This window comes from Sebastes fasciatus, chromosome 9 (assembly GCF_043250625.1).
Source record: "Sebastes fasciatus isolate fSebFas1 chromosome 9, fSebFas1.pri, whole genome shotgun sequence".
NCBI lineage: Eukaryota > Metazoa > Chordata > Actinopteri > Perciformes > Sebastidae > Sebastes > Sebastes fasciatus.
Window position 1 is genome coordinate 13,376,409 of NC_133803.1, and position 19,711 is coordinate 13,396,119.

The 19,711-nt window shown below is 39.9% G+C and overlaps 1 protein-coding gene across 3 annotated transcripts in view; it reads left to right on the forward strand.

The window, feature by feature from the left end:
* adam12b (ADAM metallopeptidase domain 12b) overlaps window positions 1-19,398 on the forward strand; it is a 113,302-nt gene extending 93,904 nt beyond the window's left edge. Inside the window, exons 18-23 of one of the 3 annotated variants that reach the window (XM_074646128.1) lie at window positions 1,659-1,767; window positions 2,057-2,243; window positions 3,729-3,837; window positions 6,468-6,719; window positions 14,007-14,182; window positions 15,782-19,397. In XM_074646128.1, coding sequence (XP_074502229.1) covers window positions 1,659-1,767; window positions 2,057-2,243; window positions 3,729-3,837; window positions 6,468-6,719; window positions 14,007-14,182; window positions 15,782-15,833 — 885 coding nt within the window. In that variant the 3' untranslated portion in view covers window positions 15,834-19,397. Of the gene's footprint in view, window positions 1-1,658; window positions 1,768-2,056; window positions 2,244-3,728; window positions 3,838-6,467; window positions 6,720-14,006; window positions 14,183-15,781 lie in introns of all 3 variants that reach the window. The other 2 variants (XM_074646129.1, XM_074646130.1) reach the window with 2 other exon arrangements.
* The last annotated feature ends 313 nt before the right edge of the window (window positions 19,399-19,711 follow it).

The following is a 19,711-nucleotide window of genomic DNA, read 5'->3' on the forward strand; positions in this document are numbered from 1 at the left end:
CTATACTATAAGCAGGTTAGGAGGTTATGCCAATCCTGTATGCACAAAAATAACACTGAGAACCTCCCGGCAGGGCGCTCTTTGCGAGTGCACAAAAAAAAGAGGTGTAGGGGCACCAGATCAAATCTTGCCTAGGGCTCCACATTGGTCAAGGCCTGCGCTGCAAGACATGATCACCTTTCTCTCTTAGTATCACTTGTCACTAATTCAACAGGGGGGGGGGGGGGGGTATGTTTTATTTGCTTTGTTGTTTAGTTTTCAGAATCAAGCACTCACCAGAAGCTAGTTAAGCTTACAGTAACCTCTGATCTTCATCCTCAATTATGAAAAAATTGACTTTGCAGAGATTATATAAAATGAGAAACCAAACCTGTGATCCTAAAATGGTATATTCCTTAAACCTTTTCTTATTATGCTGTAAAGGGCCAAACACCGCCGAACCAAATGAGTCCGTCAATAAAAAGAATAACATCGTTACGCTCAACAACAAAAGCTGCCAGTCGATCGGCTCACTGCAATAAAAATAATCGCATAGAAAAATACTTCGCAAGATAAGTGAAGTTTAGAGAAATAGTTTCCCATTAAGAGCGTGGACTTGAGCTGCATCTTTCCCCCCTGCAGAAATATCTGCCAACTCAATTTGTTTGCCATTTTCTCAAACACCTTGCACAGTACGAGACCTGACTGGAAAAGTAGTGATTATCTGAATATACTGTGGGAGTTTAAAGAATATCGTTCACCTTCTAAGTCAACTCACCTTATCTTGCCAGACATGTATTGACTGTACTCAGGTACATTAGTATCATAGTAGACATCTTCAGCACATAAATGGATCCAAATGTGAAGTGTCATTTGTTTCTGATATATCAAATATGTTCATATGAAAAGATAAAGCCAGTGTCTGTGCGTCTAATACAAGAATCAGTGACTAATTTAATTTAAAATATATTAGATATCCTCAGACATAGCAAAATTACTTTTCAGTCTAATTATTTTTTTGTATGCATCTTTAGCTCAGGAGGATTTTAAAGAATTAGGTGCCTACTCTTATTTCACATTCAGTGTCTCCTGAGTGTTAATTCAGGAGAGGCCTTGTGACAAAATCAAGATATTTGCTTTGCTGTTGTAACATTACCCTTCACACACACACGCATTAAAATCACGCCTCCCCTCTGAGCCCCCCAAGTGCCTCTTAACCCCGTCACTCGGTGCGAAGGAGTGTCCGTGGCCTGGAGGCAACCAAGGCACTTGACTGCACGTCTGCGCTAAATGTAAATCCCCCACAGCTGCACAACTCCCTCTGCACCTCCCTGCCGTCCAACTGACAGCTGGACCGAGGTTACCTCGCCAGGGAATCCTCCTGGATCCAACTTGTGCACTGGAAACCTGAGGCTTTACGGGATGGACTCTCTCTATGCACATGTTTTATCTATTATGACTCTCAGTATACACACATGCAGAGCAAGTGTCCTCTTATATTGAAAGTCATTCAGACTAACTGAATGAGAGTGGTTTATTTATGAAAAACAAGCCCATACATCATTTATATCTGCGGTTTAGCTGGTAGGAATACAAATTGCCTGTTGATACTATTTTATGCATGAGAAAAGGAGTGTCAGTATAGCATGGAATATACAGTAAAACAACCTTGTTTGCAGGTGTGCAACAATAAGAAGAACTGCCACTGTGAAGCACACAGCGCCCCTCCGTTCTGTGAGAAAGCGGGCTTTGGTGGGAGCATCGACAGCGGGCCAATGAGACTGGCAGGTAGTGTGGACGATTTCATTTCTATCCTCACTCATCTAGACATCTCTTTCTTGCAGAGTCAGTACTGGATTGATGTGTGGTTTGGACTGCAGTGTAACTTTCCTATAACAACTCAACTCCCCTTCCACCCAGCAATACATTACACTGTGTCTGCAGTCTGTTGCTTTAAAAGGGAAAGAAAATAAATTTTAGTTCTTGGAGTGAGGAACAGAGAAATGTGAATCACAAACTGCCGCTGCTGACCGTGGCCTAGCTGTAACGGTCTTTGTCCTGTCATTCTGTGCCGTAGATGTGCGTGTGTGTGTATTAATGTGCGTGTTGTCATATGTGGCATCAGCCGACAGCGTGGTCATAACTGTGGCAATCCTGGTTACCCTGGTCAGCCTCCTGGTAGCCACCGTCGTCATCTTTCTGAAGAGGAAGAGCCTGCTGCACCTCCTCTTCACCAATAAGAAGAGCACCTTGGAGAAACTCAGGTGACATGTCTCTTCATGAAACAAAACAGAGAGCCAGTGAGGTTTGATTGGGGCTCAGTCACATGTTGAGAGGCTGTTTAGATATTTTGATTATTGGATTAATACCACAAAGTTAAGTTCTTATTCCTGCCGTCTTGTTTTAAAGTGAAATTGTTACGTCATTTTAGTGCCGTAAGTCATTGATTTGAAACCTGACACAAGTTACTTTATTAATACTTTTAATAATTGTTTTTAGCTTGGGTACACCTGGGTGGCTCTACATAACATTTGGCAAATAGAATAAATGCTTGTTTTTGTGTAGAAAAGTACTAAAGTACTCAAAGTACTATTTCAAAGGTCAAGAAAGAACTTATCTGACACTGTTCTTGTTTATATGAGTAATATTTATAAATGGGAAAACAACCCTTTTTTTCAATTATGATCCGCTGAGAAACACAAATATTTTTTTCATCTAGTAAAAGTTGTGATTATATACCATATACGTATGAACACTTTGCTCTAAATATAACATATAGATGTATATGGTCAAATAAAACAATAGTTTGGGCATTTAAAGCCCCTGAAAACTTGGCATGTAAAGATATAATATGCAGGAATTTCCTAAAAATAAAAAACATGTATAGACTGATACTAAAATGATCCCTCTCAATCATCACTTCAGACCAACTAGAAGTGTGTGGTGGTGTCTGTATCTACAGAGACCCTGCCGTCTGCCTGTATTTTCCCTTTTCTTCTAAGTGTGTTTATTTGTGCTTTAGAACGTAACCGCTGCGAAAAAAATCTGAAAATAACGTTTTATTTTGTTCTCACTAACGCCACTCCCTCTCTTCATTCATGGCTTGCTCAACCATCACTGCTCTCTCTCTCTATCTCTCCCTCGCTTGCTAGTTGAGCCATGGAGGAGGGGGCCAACTTTGAATGCGGTGTCTTTACAAACACCAACTGACAAATGAAACATATTATACCTCTAAGTATTTCTATATAACATGAATTATTCATGACTAAATAAGCATGGATCAAAGTTGGGGAAAAAACATCATTAGAGATCATCTATAGGGAGTTTAACACTCAAAAGACCAGCTAATCTGCGTCATTAGGACTGTGTTGATATGGTTTCATCACATTTGATTGACAGCGGCCTGGCAACATAAACAAGCTACCCACCAACGGTCATCACATTCTGACTCAAATGTTTTTTTTAATTCTGAAGCTTTTAATTTCTTATTTATGAGTGATATTTCTAAACGTGGGAAAAACAGGCCTATATTTTCAATAATGATAGTTTGAGAAACACAAACATGTTTATTTTGTATCTACAGTTAAACTTTGTGAATATACTAGAAATGTAACAAAACAACAACAACTACGGATTGGACCTTTAAGTTTTTGTTTTTTTCTTTGTTTATAGTGCGATACAAGTGAGGAACATGAAAACAAATGTATAAAACACATGACACAAGACAAATACTTCTGTTGTGCTTATAGATCTGTGGAGGCCAACAGGCCCACCAGCCCCATTAGGACTCAGTCCATGTACAGGCCCACCCCACAGCGCAAGCCTCCACCCAAACCCTCTGGAGCCAACATTTATAAGGTGACTCACTCCCTACAACAGATCTGTTTTGCTGCATTAATCACTGTGTATCGGCATATAATGTATGTTCGTATTGTATGTACAGTTTGTGTGCTCATTTTCTGTCACGGCCCATTTGATTTGATTTCTTTTGTAATCACACTCTATTAGATTCCTGCAATAACTTCCAAGCTTCGGTTTCCGGGCTTGTTGACAAAACAAGATGCCGGATAATTGATTCCACGCCACCATATATCTCTCTGTCTCTCTCGGAGAAATATTAATTACGGTGCTTTTGTTGACAGGAGGCAGAGAAACTGTAATGGAGAGATCGTTCCATTTAAATGAGACTCATGATGTTGTTATTTGAGCCCCTTTAATATGTTGTTTGTGATAAAAAAAGATTTTTTTTAATGAGTAGGGAGCAGAGTTGATTGATTCAGGCGGAGGAAGAAAACAGGTTTAGATTTGTTTTGTTGGAAATGATAGCACAGCGGGAGATTACCTGTCATTTATACGGGTGTGAAAGTAACAAAATTAAGGTATTTATATTCATGAGTGTGTGCGATTTGTGTTTGCACTGTCCTGTATCTGTAGAAACTGTGTATATAAAGTTATATTCATATCATAATTGAGTGTAGAAGTTCATCCAGTTCATGTTGAGTAGTATTCTGTCCACCAGAATGACTATTTGAAACAGCCTGTCTGTTCTTATTATGGTGACCGCTTCAGCCACTCGCTGATGACCAGATGTCAGTCAGCATCTCTCTTTGAATACATCTGCATTGTGTGTGTGTGTGTGTGTGTGTGTGTGTGTGTGTGTGTGTGTGTGTGTGTGTGTGTGTGTGTGTGTGTGTGTGTGTGTGTGTGTGTGTGTGTGTGTTGTCCACCAGCCAAATCCTTTCTAGCCATTTTAGGCATTAGTTTTTTTGTGCTGGAACGGAGGGGTAACAGCTGGTCAGGACATGCGGTCAGACTCTGGCTTTTACAATTTTTAGAACGTCATATCTAATAATGTTGTTCTCCAGATTTACGACCATTTCTGACATCAGCTATTTCAAACTAATGAGAGTTTTATGGCTGAGGTGGAGTTTTACTTTTTGTGCCTGCACTGCAATCCTTACACAAGACTAGGGCTGCAACTAATGATTATTTTCATGATCATTAACTTGTTGATTATTTGTTTGGTGAGTCTTATATTCAAAATTAAGTCTATAAGGTGTCCATCACGATTCCCCAGAGGCCCGTTTGACGTCTTTAAATTTGAGGTCTTCACTTATCCAAAGCTTTTTTTTTAAAAACCTACCAGGAATAAATACTTTTTTTTTAAAAGAGATCCAAAAAGGGACCCAAAGACCATAAAACACAATCTGAATAGACCAGAAGATAACTAGACCTGATCCCAAACGGACACAAACAAAGAAAGAACACCATAGTTGGCAGCAGCATGATGTGACACCGAGCAGCCATGATTGAAAAGAGTAATATAGATTATATATTAGGGGAGGGGGGTAAAAATCGATACAGCAAAGTATCACGATATTTTACGTGGCAATATTGTATTGACACACAGACACGTATCTATCTTTTATTAAATAATTTATTGACCTCTTAACAATCCCGACAGCTATTCTGTCTTTCAGAGGTTGTATTGGCTCAGCCTTAAATCTAGAGTGAAGAATCATATGAAACTAGAAACCTAAGGAATCTATTGGTACCAACCATGTCATGTTAGCTTGTCGAGAACAATGCTAAATAACGCTCCAAAGGTACGGTAAATTTGGCGAGGAAAAACTGGCATGGTCATTTCCAAACGGTTCCCTTGACCTCTGACCTCAAGATATGTGAATGAAAACTCTGAGATGTACAGAGTGAAAACTTTATCTTATTAGATAAAACAGATGTTTTATTTGCAGCTGAAAAAAAGGTAATAAATCGCAATATATCACAGTATATCTTATCGCAATACACAGCATATCGCAAAATGTTTAAATTTTCGTATTGTGACTTAAGTATTGTGATAATATAGCATCGTCGGGCCTCTGGTGATTCCCACCCCTTTTATATAGATAAACACATTGACACAAATACGTGTCCTGCGTCAACGCAATGCGACCCTACCCCGGTACTTCAAATTGTTGCTTGTTTTGTCTGACCAAAAGTCTAAAATCAAAAGATATTTAATTATTATTTCATTTACAATCACATAAAAGTGAGAAAAGCGGAAATTCTTCACGTTTGAGAAGCTGAAACCAGCAAATCGGTGACATTTTGCTTCATAAAAGATTATAAAAAGTAAAAAGTTAAAAAAGAGTATTGAGAGTGGAAGAGAAAAAGTGTTAAAGAAGTCGGATGTGATGTGCCTTTTTCACACTTTGACAATGCAACAGCTTTGGTGTAAATGAAAAAACGAATGACTGCTGAGTTCCATTTAGCTGCTTTGGTTTTGGGTTTGGTTTCGGTTGTCCTGGTTTCGTGCGTGCTGGCTCATTGTCACACTATCATGACTTACTGGGACACTTGAATACAATAGAGATTGTTAATGTTAGTAGTATAGTAGCATCTATGACAAAAGCCTGTGTAACATATAACAGATAATGCTTAACTGCTGGAACTATTGAAAATAACTTCCTCTCAAATCCTCTTTTCAGTCATCTCTCTTGAGTGCGGAGCCTCTTCTCCCCCCACACAACTTCCACTCCCACAGCCTGCGCAGACTGCCCATCTACCAGCCCTTACACATCAGCCATCCCATGCCGGTGTCTCTGAGCGTGGGCCAGCCCACTCTGCCTCCTCTCCCAGCCCACCACCGGGTCCTGCCTGTCCACACGGCCCTCTCGCCACCTCGAGTGCCACCTTTTCTCAGTCTGCCACGCCAGCAGTCATCGTACAGAGTAAACCAGGTTGGTGTGACTCAAGAATTCATAAATATAAAGTTTGTAGCTTTTACTTTGTCATAACTTGTCTTTTAATATTCTAAAAACTGGAATTTATTTTCCTGTAGACCACAGCTTTAATGGCCCATTCAGTATATACAGCATGCATAGCCCATTAAATTCAAGTTGTGTATATGTTACTGTACATTACTCCTGACCATTTTCCAAAACATACCACAGGTTTCTACACTAATTTTTTCTACAGCATATTCTAGGCAATCATCAACTTTATTTCATTTTAATAAAGTGTGAAAATAAACCTGCTGAGACTCGAAATAGGTCACAGTGAATATTTAGTTTTCGTTTTTTTATAAATGTCAAATTTAATTGTCATTGGAGCTTAACCAATCCTTGGTGGTGCGTTTAAGGGCACTCAGACATCTTTGAGTCAGCTGCTAAAAAAAAGTATTGCAATCATAGGCTATGTTGTTGACAAAACAAATCTCACTGCTCTGGAGCTTTCAGTTGTATCATATGATCTTATGGAACTGTAGATGATCAAATTTCCTTTTTTCTGAGCACTTTAAGGACCTCTCGTCCATGTTGGCTTAAAAGTTGCGATTGAAAGTTCATTCTTGACTTTGGAAACAGTCGCTGACAAACACGTTTTAAGCCAACATGGACAAGAAGTCCCTAAAGAAAACTGAGAATCTCAACATCTACAGCATCATGATTACTGGGTAAACTCCATCTGCTCAGGAAGATCATGTGATACGGTTGAAAGCTCCAGAACAGATACTTAAGCCCTGTTTCCACCGCAGGAAGTTTATCCCGGAAATAAGAACCTTTTGAGGAACACATTGGGTTTCCACCGCAGGGACCAGGGTCTAAATGATGTTACGGGGACATTTTATGGGGCCTTATACCCCCGCAAAAGGCCCTGGTCGGGGGCTAGTACTTTCTTAAAGTACCAGAACTTTGGGGAAGGGGTTTGCAGGGATGTTCATCGCTGATTGAAAAAACACACACAGCGCCGCTGCTTCAACAGCTTCAACTCGCGTACCGCTTCATTCATAAACAAGGAAGTACTCCAGTGTCGATTTAGGACCATTTTAGGGTGATGGAAGAGCATTCCTTTTTCATTGACAGTAAAGTTAGGCTCGGCTGTCGGCTTCCTCCTGACTCATTAAAAAAAAAAAGAGAGCGAGATCGTGAGGGCGAGTGGTAGAAGAGAGAGAGACGTAACACGGCGGTACTGTGAATGAGAGAAATAAAAGTTATTCTCTCACTGTTTCGCGGTAGTTACGTTCTAAAGCACAAATAAATAACCATTAAACACTCAACAGATGATTTACTGTGGAGACAGATGCTCTTCGTTTCATTTTCCTCTGCTACCTCCAGCCTGCGTCAGTAAATATATGCAGCAGTAAATATTGTCACAGTGAGACAAAACCGTTTATTTATTTTTTCAGAAATGGGCTGAAGGAAACTTTTAGTCCCTGGAAACGTGTTTCCAGGGACTAAAAGTCCCGGGAACTTTTGGTGGAAACCCAGCTTTAGTGAATACTGTGGTGTGATCATTTTGTCAACTACTGTTTTCAAGGTCAAGAATAAACTCTCAAGCTCAATGTGATATGTTGTTGGGAAATCAGACCTATTAGATAAACAACAAACAAACATGGCTGTTATAAATTAATAGTGGATTTACTAATTTCTCAGATGTCGCAGTTTCCTCGGACACACAGATGAAGAGTTTAAAATCAGTCGCTGCTCACACTGCATTACGACATGACAGTAATTTAACTTTAACAATAAATGAGACATGCTCACTGTGATGGATGATCATATGTCAAGCAATTTTTAAGTCTCACTGAAATTAACAGAAAGCAGTAGAGTGGAATGGAAGGAAGGAAATCAATCTGAAAGCCGAGGTACTCTTTAAAACTGCTCTGCAGTAATGTAGAATATATGCAAATTGCAGTTAATGGTCTAAAACTTGCACAGCCACCTGTATGGTCATTTTTAAAGGCTGTAGCAAAGCGTCAGGATACCTGAACGCACTGCAATTCTGCACTGCGGTCGTCTCGCTCGCACACATATCGACAGCAAAGTTCAATCCGTCTCCCTCCCTGTGACCCAACTCCTGAGTAAGGCGGCTGCTTTCTGCTGAGCCAGCAGTATTGGATGCAGTGGAGATAGTAAATCCATCCCTCCGGTGGATTTGGTGGTGCATCCAAATCCTGATACGTTCCTGTACCAGCGTAGCAAGGACAATTGTGTTGGATGTCGGCACTCTGTGAGCCGCAGCAGGGTGCACGGGAAAATCGACGGACGCGTGCTGCTTTAAATATAGAGGAAGACATTGGCTTTTTTGATGTGACACTTTCTCTCTGTTGGATTAAAGAGCATAACATAATCCCAGATGTAAAGCAAAAGCATGAAGGACTTAGTGGGAGGCGTGCAGAGATCCAATTTTTATACCTCCAAGGTTAATCATTCAGGTGAGCAGCAGCAGCAGCAGTAGTGGAAAGTAACTGAGTACATTTACTCGAGTACTGTACTTAAGCACAGTTTTGAGGTACTTGTACTTAACTTGGGTTTTTCCATTTTCTGCTACTTTATACTTTTACTCCACTACATTTTGTAGGCAAATATTGTTGGATACCTTTTTACTCCACTACATTTATTTTATACCTATAGTTACTAATTACTTTTCAGATTAATACTTAGCATTACCATTTGGGATTTTTAGCTTGTACGGGGCTCAGTTTTTAAGCTAGAGTGAAGATACTCGTATCATATGAAACTAGAAAACCTAAGGAATCCACTGGTGAAGGAGGTTAAATAACGCTCCAAACTTACGCTAAATTTTGGTGTGGAAAAACTGTCATGGTCATTTTCAAAGGGGTCCCTTGACCTCTGACCTCAAGATATATAAATGAAAATGGGTTCTATGGGTACCCACGAGTCTCCCCTTTACAGACATGCCCACTTTATGATAATCACATGCAGTTTGGGGCAAGTCATAGTCAAGTCAGCACACTGACACACTGACAGCTGTTGTTGTCTGTTAGGCTGCAGTTTGCCATGTTATGATCTGAGCATATTTTTTATGCTAAATGCAGTACCTGTGAGGGTTTCTGGACAATATTTGTCATCGTTTTGTGTTGTTAATTGACTTCCAATAATAAATATATACATACATTTGCATAAAGCAAGCATATTTGCCCACTCCCATGTTGATAAGAGCATTAAATACTTGACAAATCTCCCTTTAAGGTACATTTTGAACAGATAAAAAATGTGTGATTAATTTGTGAGTAATCATGATTAACTATGGACAATCATGCGATTAATTGCGATTAAATGTTATAATCTATTGACAGCCCTAATATATAATATGAAGTAGTTAAAACTAGCTCCACTTTGACCAGATGCAGCAGAAAAATGTAAATTCTGCTTAACGTTCATATTGGTGAATCTGTATTAACAATGTATTATGTAATGTATAATAATATGCCAGTCAAGGGCCATTTTTCTGTAGAACCAGTCCTTAAACTTTTGACACTTGAAGTACGTTTTGCTGATGATACTTCTGTACTTTTACAGAAGTAGGATTTTAAGTGCAGGACTTTCACTTGTACCAGAGTATTTTTAGATAGCTGTATTGGTACTTTTACTTTAGTAAAGGATCTGAATATTTATTCTGCCACTGAGCAGCAGAAACAACTCGTTTCATATCCAGCTCTGGATGGTGTTGTCCATATCGCTCATTAGAGCATATCACCCTTGATTGATATGAACGTGTGCCAACTAAAGATGCACTTTAGCTGAGAGGCCACTGCTTGCTTTATAAATAGGCTGCTCGCTGACCTGCCAAAACAATGAAACTCTGCTACCTGCTAAAATCTACTAGCTCATTTCGCTGTAATGAAACAGATGGAGCGAGTAGAGACGGCACCTGTAGGTCAGAACCAGAGGAAGGGGGTTCTATTGAGATTTAATAACAGGCCAGCGAGGACGTACAGGACATCAACCCTTCAATAGAAAGTGCATTACGAGCTCATTGTAATACTTGACACAACCTCCCCTGCTGTCTGTGCCAATATGTCTCATTTTTTAATATATTTTTTCGCAGGCTAACTTATGCTCGTGTGCCAATTGCACCCCATTAATGTTGAGGCCTGTCCTGCATCTGGTACAATGAGGCAGTGCATGAAAATAAAACCGTGTGGGAGCTGAGAATTTTCACAAACAGACCTGCTCGTTATTATCTTTAAAAATACATATCAGATAACTGTAGCAAAAATAAATGTGAAGCAAAAAAAGCTCTGTTCAGGCGCACTGCAGAAGCAGACTGCAGCATCGTCGTGCCTTTTTCCAAAATGTCATCTTTTCAGGAACTTAGAAAAATAGCTTTACCTCTGGCCAGACGGCCACGCATGTTTCAGTTCCTCCGGAGGGTTTTGAAAGGTGCGTGTGAGGCTCGTAGATCTTTCTCAAGCCACGGAGGACAGTGCAATCCTTCATTTTGGATTAAGACATGCGAACACCACCAAGGCTCCAGTTACAGCGTGAGGTTTTCTGCCAAGAGCGGCATTAGAATACACATGGGTCCTGGATTATTCTTGCATTTGAGTGGATGCATCTGTCCGTTTACATCTTTGTTTTTGTCTGTGCACGCCTTTGAAAAACAGCCTTTTTTTGTGTGTTTCTGGGGGAGTTATTCTTCACTTCAACTAAACCCGTCCATAATTTACAAATGTAGGAATTTGTCAAGAATTAAAGATCACAGTGGGTGGTACACTGTATGTGTGAGATGCTCTGTTAGTTTCAGTTAATATTCACACAGATTTTCCTCTATTGGGATCACAGAACTCCCCTACTGTGCACATTTGATTACCCCCAAACTCTCAACAAGTTAAAAACAGCATCCACATGGGACTGTGATGCCGATTCGTAGTACAACGGACCTGCTGTGTGATCTTAACGGAGTTAATCTGATCAAAGCATCATAACATTTCAACCTCTGTGGGGCATCTCGTGTTTTTAACTGCATCTTAAAAGCTTTGGGCTGTCGTATGGAGAGAGTTTTACACATTTCAAGTTTGTAAAAGTAATTTTCTCTCCGTAAAGAGGTTACTACAGTGCACCTTAGCTAATGAATATTATATGGCATGAGTAATATATTATATGTCTACTGTTATCCAGTAAGAAGTTATCAAAACAATAGAAAATACAAAAACAATAGCAACAATTCATAATGTGGCTTGTGATACTTTGGAAAGGATGTAGCCTTTAAATATGTTTGGAATATGTTATATCTCAAGTTATTGCTTAATTTGTGACGTCACTGACTGTATTTCATACAGCTGGTCGATTGGTCAATCAACAACAATTAATAGGCAACTATTTTGATAATCATTTAATTGTTGATGAATTTTGAATCAAAAAGTTCTTAAAACGATCTTGCTCTGACTGCTCAAATGTCAATATTTGCTGTTTTTCTTAGTCTTCTATGATAATTAAAATGCATATCTTTGGTTTAGGACTGTTGGTCAGACAAAACAAACAATTTGAAGACGTCAGCTTGGGCTGTGGGAAGTTGTGATGGGGATTTTTCCTATTTTTCGACAGTTTATAGACAAAAAGATAAATGGTTCAATAGAGAAATTAAACAGCAGATTTACCGATAATGAAAATAGTCATTATTTATAGTCCTAATTTGATATTTCCCTCACTTATTTAAACCTGCAATAACACACTAACATACATGGCCAAAATGTGGAGACCCAAACGCAATGCCCATATGGGATTGTTGACCGTGCTATAAATGCAATAGCAAATAACCAAGTCATCACAAAGGTGTTGGATGGTGTTGAGGTCAGGGCTCTGTCTGTGCAGGCAAGTTGAGTTCCTCCAATCCCAACCTAAAAAAAACCATTTCTTTTTACAGATCTTGTGTGGTGTAGTGTGACATTGTCATGTTGAAACAAGAAAAAGTCATCTCCTATGTGTTGCCACACAGTTTGAAGCACCATGCTGCTGTCTAAAATAGCATTGTTTGATTTAACCTACCTTAATTGGAACCAAAGGGCCCAGGCTAGGTATGTCACGGTAAGGACATTTTCCAACCGGTTAATAAACTCATGAATACACCGGTGTTATCGATTACATTGGACATTTTACAAGAAAAGATGACACTCAATATACTGTATGTAGCGCGCTTACTTTGATCTTTAACGTTGGATGGCTGTATGTTTGGCCTCTCTGGTCTCCTGGTTGTGGTTCCCTTATAGCTTTGGGTTTAAATCTGAAATGCTCGCCCTCATCCCATTTGTGTTAAATCTGACTCCTGCTGCTCTGTGCTGAGACACCGTACGGACCAGACACTGCTCTGAGACATGAAAATTAACTAAATAGGTTTTATTTCTATTTTAAAAAAGCAAAACAACGGTGGGGGGCGGTGGGAAATTAATGTAATCCGTGCGTGCCCAAACACCGTGTAAAACCGGCTACCTAGCCCAGACCACGAAACAGGGATGTCTACATACTTCTGATCATATAACTGACATGTTAGGATAAAAATCTCCTCCATGCAACGTTCTGCTGATGTGAAACCTTGCTGTGTTCGAGGCCTCTGGGTCACAGCACTGAACGCTCACGTTTATAACTGTAAGTCTGTATGTTGATGTGACAAACTCAGTCACGTCTTGACTGACTCATGAAACCTTCCGGCGCTCACCCATGCATGATGTGGAACACTTTTTTTTCACTCTCTGTGTGTGCATTGGTTTTAAGTTTGTCCCTATATTCCTCTGAGAGTGCGCGTTGTGGTCCTGTGTGGGGAGGTTTTGTTCACATATGTGTGCATGTGGGGCTTCTGGTAGCAGATGTGTATCACTGCCTCGCCTCCTTGCTGTAGATTAGTAACACATGATGGCACCTCATTCAGATAACCTTCTACACCCACACAGCACCTCCACAGAGGTGGCGGAGACAGAGGAGGAGGAGGTTTGGGATTCAACTCGTGTTAGCTGTGGGAATTCAGAGACAGACACTGATAACACAGTGCCCTCTAGTGAAACGTGTCTGTCTTTGTCTCCAGATAGCTGCAATACGGCTAATCCATATTCAGAGGGAGGTAGAAGGTGACGTGATATAGTATTCAGGGTTTCCATATAATATGTCTCAAGATAGGATTAATGCGATTTGTGGATTTAAATACAGGACGACACTGTTCTCTTTCATTCTATAGACACATTAAAATGAGTATATTTGACTTGATGGGCCAAATTGGACTTTCTTTTTCAGGACTTTGAGAAACCCCGTCCACCCCAGAAGCCCCTACCTGCAGACCCACTAGGGAGGAGCTCTCGGCTGGGTCACAGTTTCACAGCAGCAGGGGTCCGCATCCTCGGAACCGGACCCCTCCCCATACCTATCCCAACTGTGCCCAGGCCTCCACCCAGCATCCCTTTACCCAGCAGGTCAGTGCAACGTGACAAAGATGTCTCATATGGTCTTTATAGCCCTTTCCAGACATGTTAGCTTCATCTGTCTGTTAAAGTGATGAAATGTTTTGTCACAGCTTTATTCAGACACGATAGGAGCCACAGCACTTGCACAATGTTTTGGCACCTGGTGCACAAGAGGAAGCATTGCAGTAAAATAGTGATATCAGGGAAGAAAAGAAGTGTTTTCTGTTCCGTCACAGGCTGCATTACTGATGGATTTTCCATTGAAGCCTTCATTAACCCATTTGTGCCCAAAGACTATATTTAGTATGATAAGGAAAAATGCCAAAACATTTGTTCTGATTGGTCAACAGTTGACATTTGGTACAGACATTCTTTGGGCAAGTATCTAACGGGAAAACTGTGTAATCTTTAGATCACATGAAAAATCACACTTTTATTAATAGTCGAAATCAGAACTTTTGAAAAATGACGAAAAACTGCTAACATTGTGTCTATTAAATGTTTTCCATATGAAACTTACACTGCATTTGTGTGCATATCTTTCATATTCAACTTGTTATGAGCTCATAGATACCAAAAACTTAATTGTGCTCCTTGTAGTTTCTGAGATACAGTAATGTTCTATGATAATGGAGTCGATTACAAAAACAGTATGTGCCCCAATACTAGATATAGTATGATAAGAGAAACTCTCTTTTCAGCTTAACGGATTTGGAAATGTATTCACATTCACAAGCCCAGAGAACACTTCCAGCAAAGGAAATAAAACATTTTCAGTTGCAGTCACAAATGGGTTAATGACCGTCGTGAGCATGAGGGACACTTGCCCCCTCTTCTCACTAGTGAACCTCCTAATACATTTTCTCATCAATTTCATCTTTTTTTAGACTCTCGTGACACTCATTAATTTCCTATTTGCTCATATGCTGTATTCATAATTTCGTCCAGACAGTTGGGAGTGCTGGTCTGATTGTTTTTATTTTTACCCCTTTTGCGCTACACCACTTGGGGAAAATCATTTTCAGACTGATTTAAGAATACCCTCCTCGGCAACTTAAAACTGGCTCATTTGCAATGTTTCCTGGTTTATTAAACTGCTTTTATCCTCTTTGTGCATGAGACATGATAGCTTTATTACACCGATCTAACCTTGTGCTGCTGTAGCAAGAGTGAAGGTTTCGTTTCAGCATTGGTGGGGACACATATGAATTCATAAACCCCTGGACTTTAATAGCTCATATGTGTTTCAGCAAGATTTCAGCTCATGTTGAAATATCAACCATATGAAAACCTCCGCCCTTATGCTGTGTAGACTTTACAATTTCAATTCAATCAAAAATGTTATTACAGTCGATCCAGCCTATTGAGATTACCATCGTGACTTTTAAGTGACTTGTGCTTATTCAGACATGTTAAATTGCCATCAGATTAACGCAGCGAGGTGCATGTCTGAAAGGGGATGTTTTGCATTAGTATATACTGTAGTGTATAACATGGATTTGTATTTCATACAAATACAAAATTATGCACGTTACGTTTCTGATTGCATTTGGAATAACACAAAATTGTATCTTTACTGTGGTGATGACGTTCATGCTTTCGTTTCAGACCTGTGCCGATGTTGCCCTACAGACCACCAAAGACTCATAAGGACAGCTGAGCTCTTGACGTCATGGACGCGTAGATCTCCCACCAACAGAAGGAGACTTTCTTGATTTGCACTAATTACTGAGACTCTGTGAGACCTTTTCGGACAGTCGGAAGTATCCCAGAGTTTCCAGTGAAAGGGGGCTGACATCACACCTCGGTGCTACGCCTCTAAAAGGTGCTTTTGTTGTCCTCACTCAGGTACCAATGAACTATTTATCTATTTAACTATTTAACTGCGATATCACCAGTTTGTGCACAGGACATCAAGAGTGATTTTTTCCCCAGTGGAAAAGTTTTGAAAAGAAGGAAACATGGTGTAATTTTAGAATATTTTTTTTTGCATTCTTTGGTGACTTTTATACTTTTTTTCTCAAAATGAAATGCTGAAATATATCTGATGTTTTTATAACCAGTTGCTTGAATATTTGAAGCGCAAACAAGTTTTTGTTTTGGACTAAAATGAAGATAAAGGGAAATGGAGCACAACTCGGCACATTGTCAGTGTAGCGTGTGAGCCGTGGAGCAATGCTATTTATTCAGTTTTTCACATTTTTATGATGTATTCAATACCAAATACATCTTTTCTATCCATGTTGCCACGGTGCTACAAATTAGATATTAATCAAATCTTTTTCTTTGGACTCATATTAAACCCTCACACTACGTTTTTATTGTGGGATTAATCCGATCAGCTCGTTTTACCGCCTCACAGTCAGGCACTTTTATTCCCTTATAAATTCATTTTTGCGGAAAAGTACTAAACAGGAAAAGTACTTTTCACACATTTCAGACTGACACACTGCTCGGGGCATGTGTTGGACGCTCCACATGTTCTCCTGATAACTGGCAGACGCTTGCGGAGTCTCGACAGATTCGACAGACTGATTGTGTTCCAGAGAATTACACCAACACCAAATAATTCAGCATTAACTCTGGTGTTTGTATGTTTAACGTTCACGCTCACTTTGTCCTCGAGTGTGCAAGCCAAGCTGGATGACTTCAGCGCTGTGAGCTCTCCAAGCTCCCCCCTCGACCGTGTCCAAATAGATGTTTTACCGTATCTGTCCCGTCTTTTTCCGCCTTCACAACATTCCATTTGGATTTTGTATGGCTTTGATATTCTTGAACTCTGAGATTAATCACGCATTCACAGCATCGTTCATCAGATTCAGAGCTTGGCGTTGCACTTTGAGTTTTAGCCCTTGATGTTATTTGTTGTTGACTTGCTGTTATACAAAGGAGGGATTCAACTGGTAAAAACTTCACAGCGCACTTCTTTTCCCTACATCAGCGTGTCCAGAACGATTGAAGTCAGTAAAAACCCTCCATACCTGCGTTGCATTCGTGTACAGAAGTGTGCAAGTAATGCTTTTTCTTGTTTTGGAAGTGTTCAGATGTGTTCGACAGTCAGAGTAATCGCTCTCCGCTGGAAAATATTTGTTTGTGCTGTGTCGATTAGTCGTTAAATGTTTATGCCATTTGTAAAATCCTAAATGTATGTTTTTATTTACATAACTGTAATATGTTTAAAAGCCATTGTAAAGTGTAAATATTGTATGTCAGTTATCATTTCTCTTCTTTTTTTGAGACGAGTCTGATTGCCGCCGCCCGCGGAGGGGCGTTCCTGTAGAGCTTGACTGGAACACCCACTGTTTTGATTGGCTCTTATGTGTTACAAGAACGCCCACCTTTTCTTCTTCTCTACTTTCTCAACGCACAGTTCATTCTGTCTGTTATTACCCTACGTCCTTCATCAACGGCAGCCATACCCGAGATTTGTCACCAGTATCCAAGGCAGCTCCTTCCTTTAAAATCATGCTATGTAGCTTAAAAAGGAATTCACATTTTACTACGAGCATCATTACATTATTAGCTTCGGTGGATGTTGAATTGTATGCTGGAAGCTAGCTTTGTTACGGTCAAATTGGTACAAATGACCTATATTAATGTAACACTAAGCAATTACTTAGCTTAGTTTGTCCCATTTGTTTCATCAAAGTCACAAATAATGGTGAAATGATTTTAGAATTTTAGTTAAATCATACTTAGAACCGAATGCATAGCTACTGATTTGACTGACACGAACAGGACAATATAGTTACTGGGCAAAAAAAGAAGTCAGTAGCTACGTGGGCGTTCCTGTTCTACATAAACCAAAAATCAATCAATAACCAATAATAATAACCCCCTCCCCCACGGCTGCAATCAGACTCTAATGTCTTTTTTTTATTTATTTTTTACAAGCACAGTAATATAAGAACTGCTTTGAGGTCGTGCCCCCGTTTACACTGGGTGGTGAAAACATGATTTTGAAGATTTCAACCTATAACTTGTAGGCCAGAGACAAATGTTTCAGGATAACATTTGAATTGAGAGATTTTCTTGATGAAATCAGAGCCAAATAAAAGTTCCTCTATGACTGTTCATAACAAGTCTTTTTAATTGCATTCCAGCTTTGATCTATTAAAAAAATAACTTCAAAAAGTGTTACAGCGAAAAAGCTTTCAAGAAACTTTTTAAAACCACAAGTGGCTGTTTAAGAGATAAATAAGGGCTCATAAGAAAAAAAATGTCACCATTTGATGAACATGAATAATTAACTGGATTTTTTTTGTTATTGTTTGTTTGTTTTTTTGGTCTCTCAAAGGATGATTGTGCCTGAAGCTCAGTCTGCAAAATGCAACCCAACCCATAAGAAAGCCACCAAAAGTCACCATGACAAACAAAAACAAGAAAACCAAGATGCTTTTCTCATCCTTTCCTCTAATAAACAACAACCAATAAACACTCATTGTCTTAAAATTACACAAAAATAAGTGTTGAGGAAAAACACTTATGGTATGTGTGTAATTTTCCCCAATGAAAGCGTTACCTCATTCTCTATGAGGGTCTGCTCTGCTGTGCAAACTCTGACAGAGCAGCCCATCATGCTTGTTCAACACTGCCACCTGCCAGACAATCCTGGTCATTACAAAACTAACTGAAGTGCCTCCCTTCCCTCCAGTTTAATCTTGTTATCTTGCCTTAATGTGCTCCCTCGAGCCACAGGGTGAAGTTGACCTTGAGTCCTGATTAAGGACCAGCTCCACACGAACACGTGTTGAATTAGACCACTACTGGGAAAGAATACAAAAATAAGAAAAACCCTTGACCTCTAAGCTGTGTGCTGCTCTAAGCATGACTGAACCAAAAGAAATTATCCATATCAACGTCTGTAATCAACTAAAAACATTCACATTGTTTTGTTTTGAATGAACCATAATGAAACAGAAGTCAGTGATATTTTTTTCAGGGTATATAATGTTATGGCATCATATTAAAGACGACCTATAATGCTTATTTTCAGGTGCATAGTTGTATTTTGGGCAACATGCTTCAATGTTCAAAAAACACTTTTATTTTTGTCATACCGGCTGTGCTGCAGCATCTCTTTTCACCCTCTTTGTTGACATCGCCGGGCCGGCCACGCATGTTTTTAGTGCATGTTCGTGCATATGAGCGTGCCCCATTGGCTAGCTCGCGGCCGCCACTCTGCACTGCTCTCATACGGCGGTTACAGATCCGTCCCGACTGACGGCGTTGTTGCGAAAAACATAGCACCCACCCTCTGGTTCCCCCCCCCCCCAGGTTAACACTGTCACCTCTGCCAGCAGTGTTGCCGTTGTTTGCACTGTTAGGTGCGAGCCGCTGGCTCAGCCATCGCCATGTTGAGAGCCGTGCGGAGGCAATAGAAATGCTCCCAATCTCACATTTAGCACCTTTAACTTTCATTGAGAAAAAAAATGGTTTAATAAAAACATTAAAGGGACTGTTTGTAAGAATCAGAAATTGGTTGTAACAGCGACACCTGTGGCCGTTAAGTCAACGAAAGTCAGCGTCCTGTTTGCT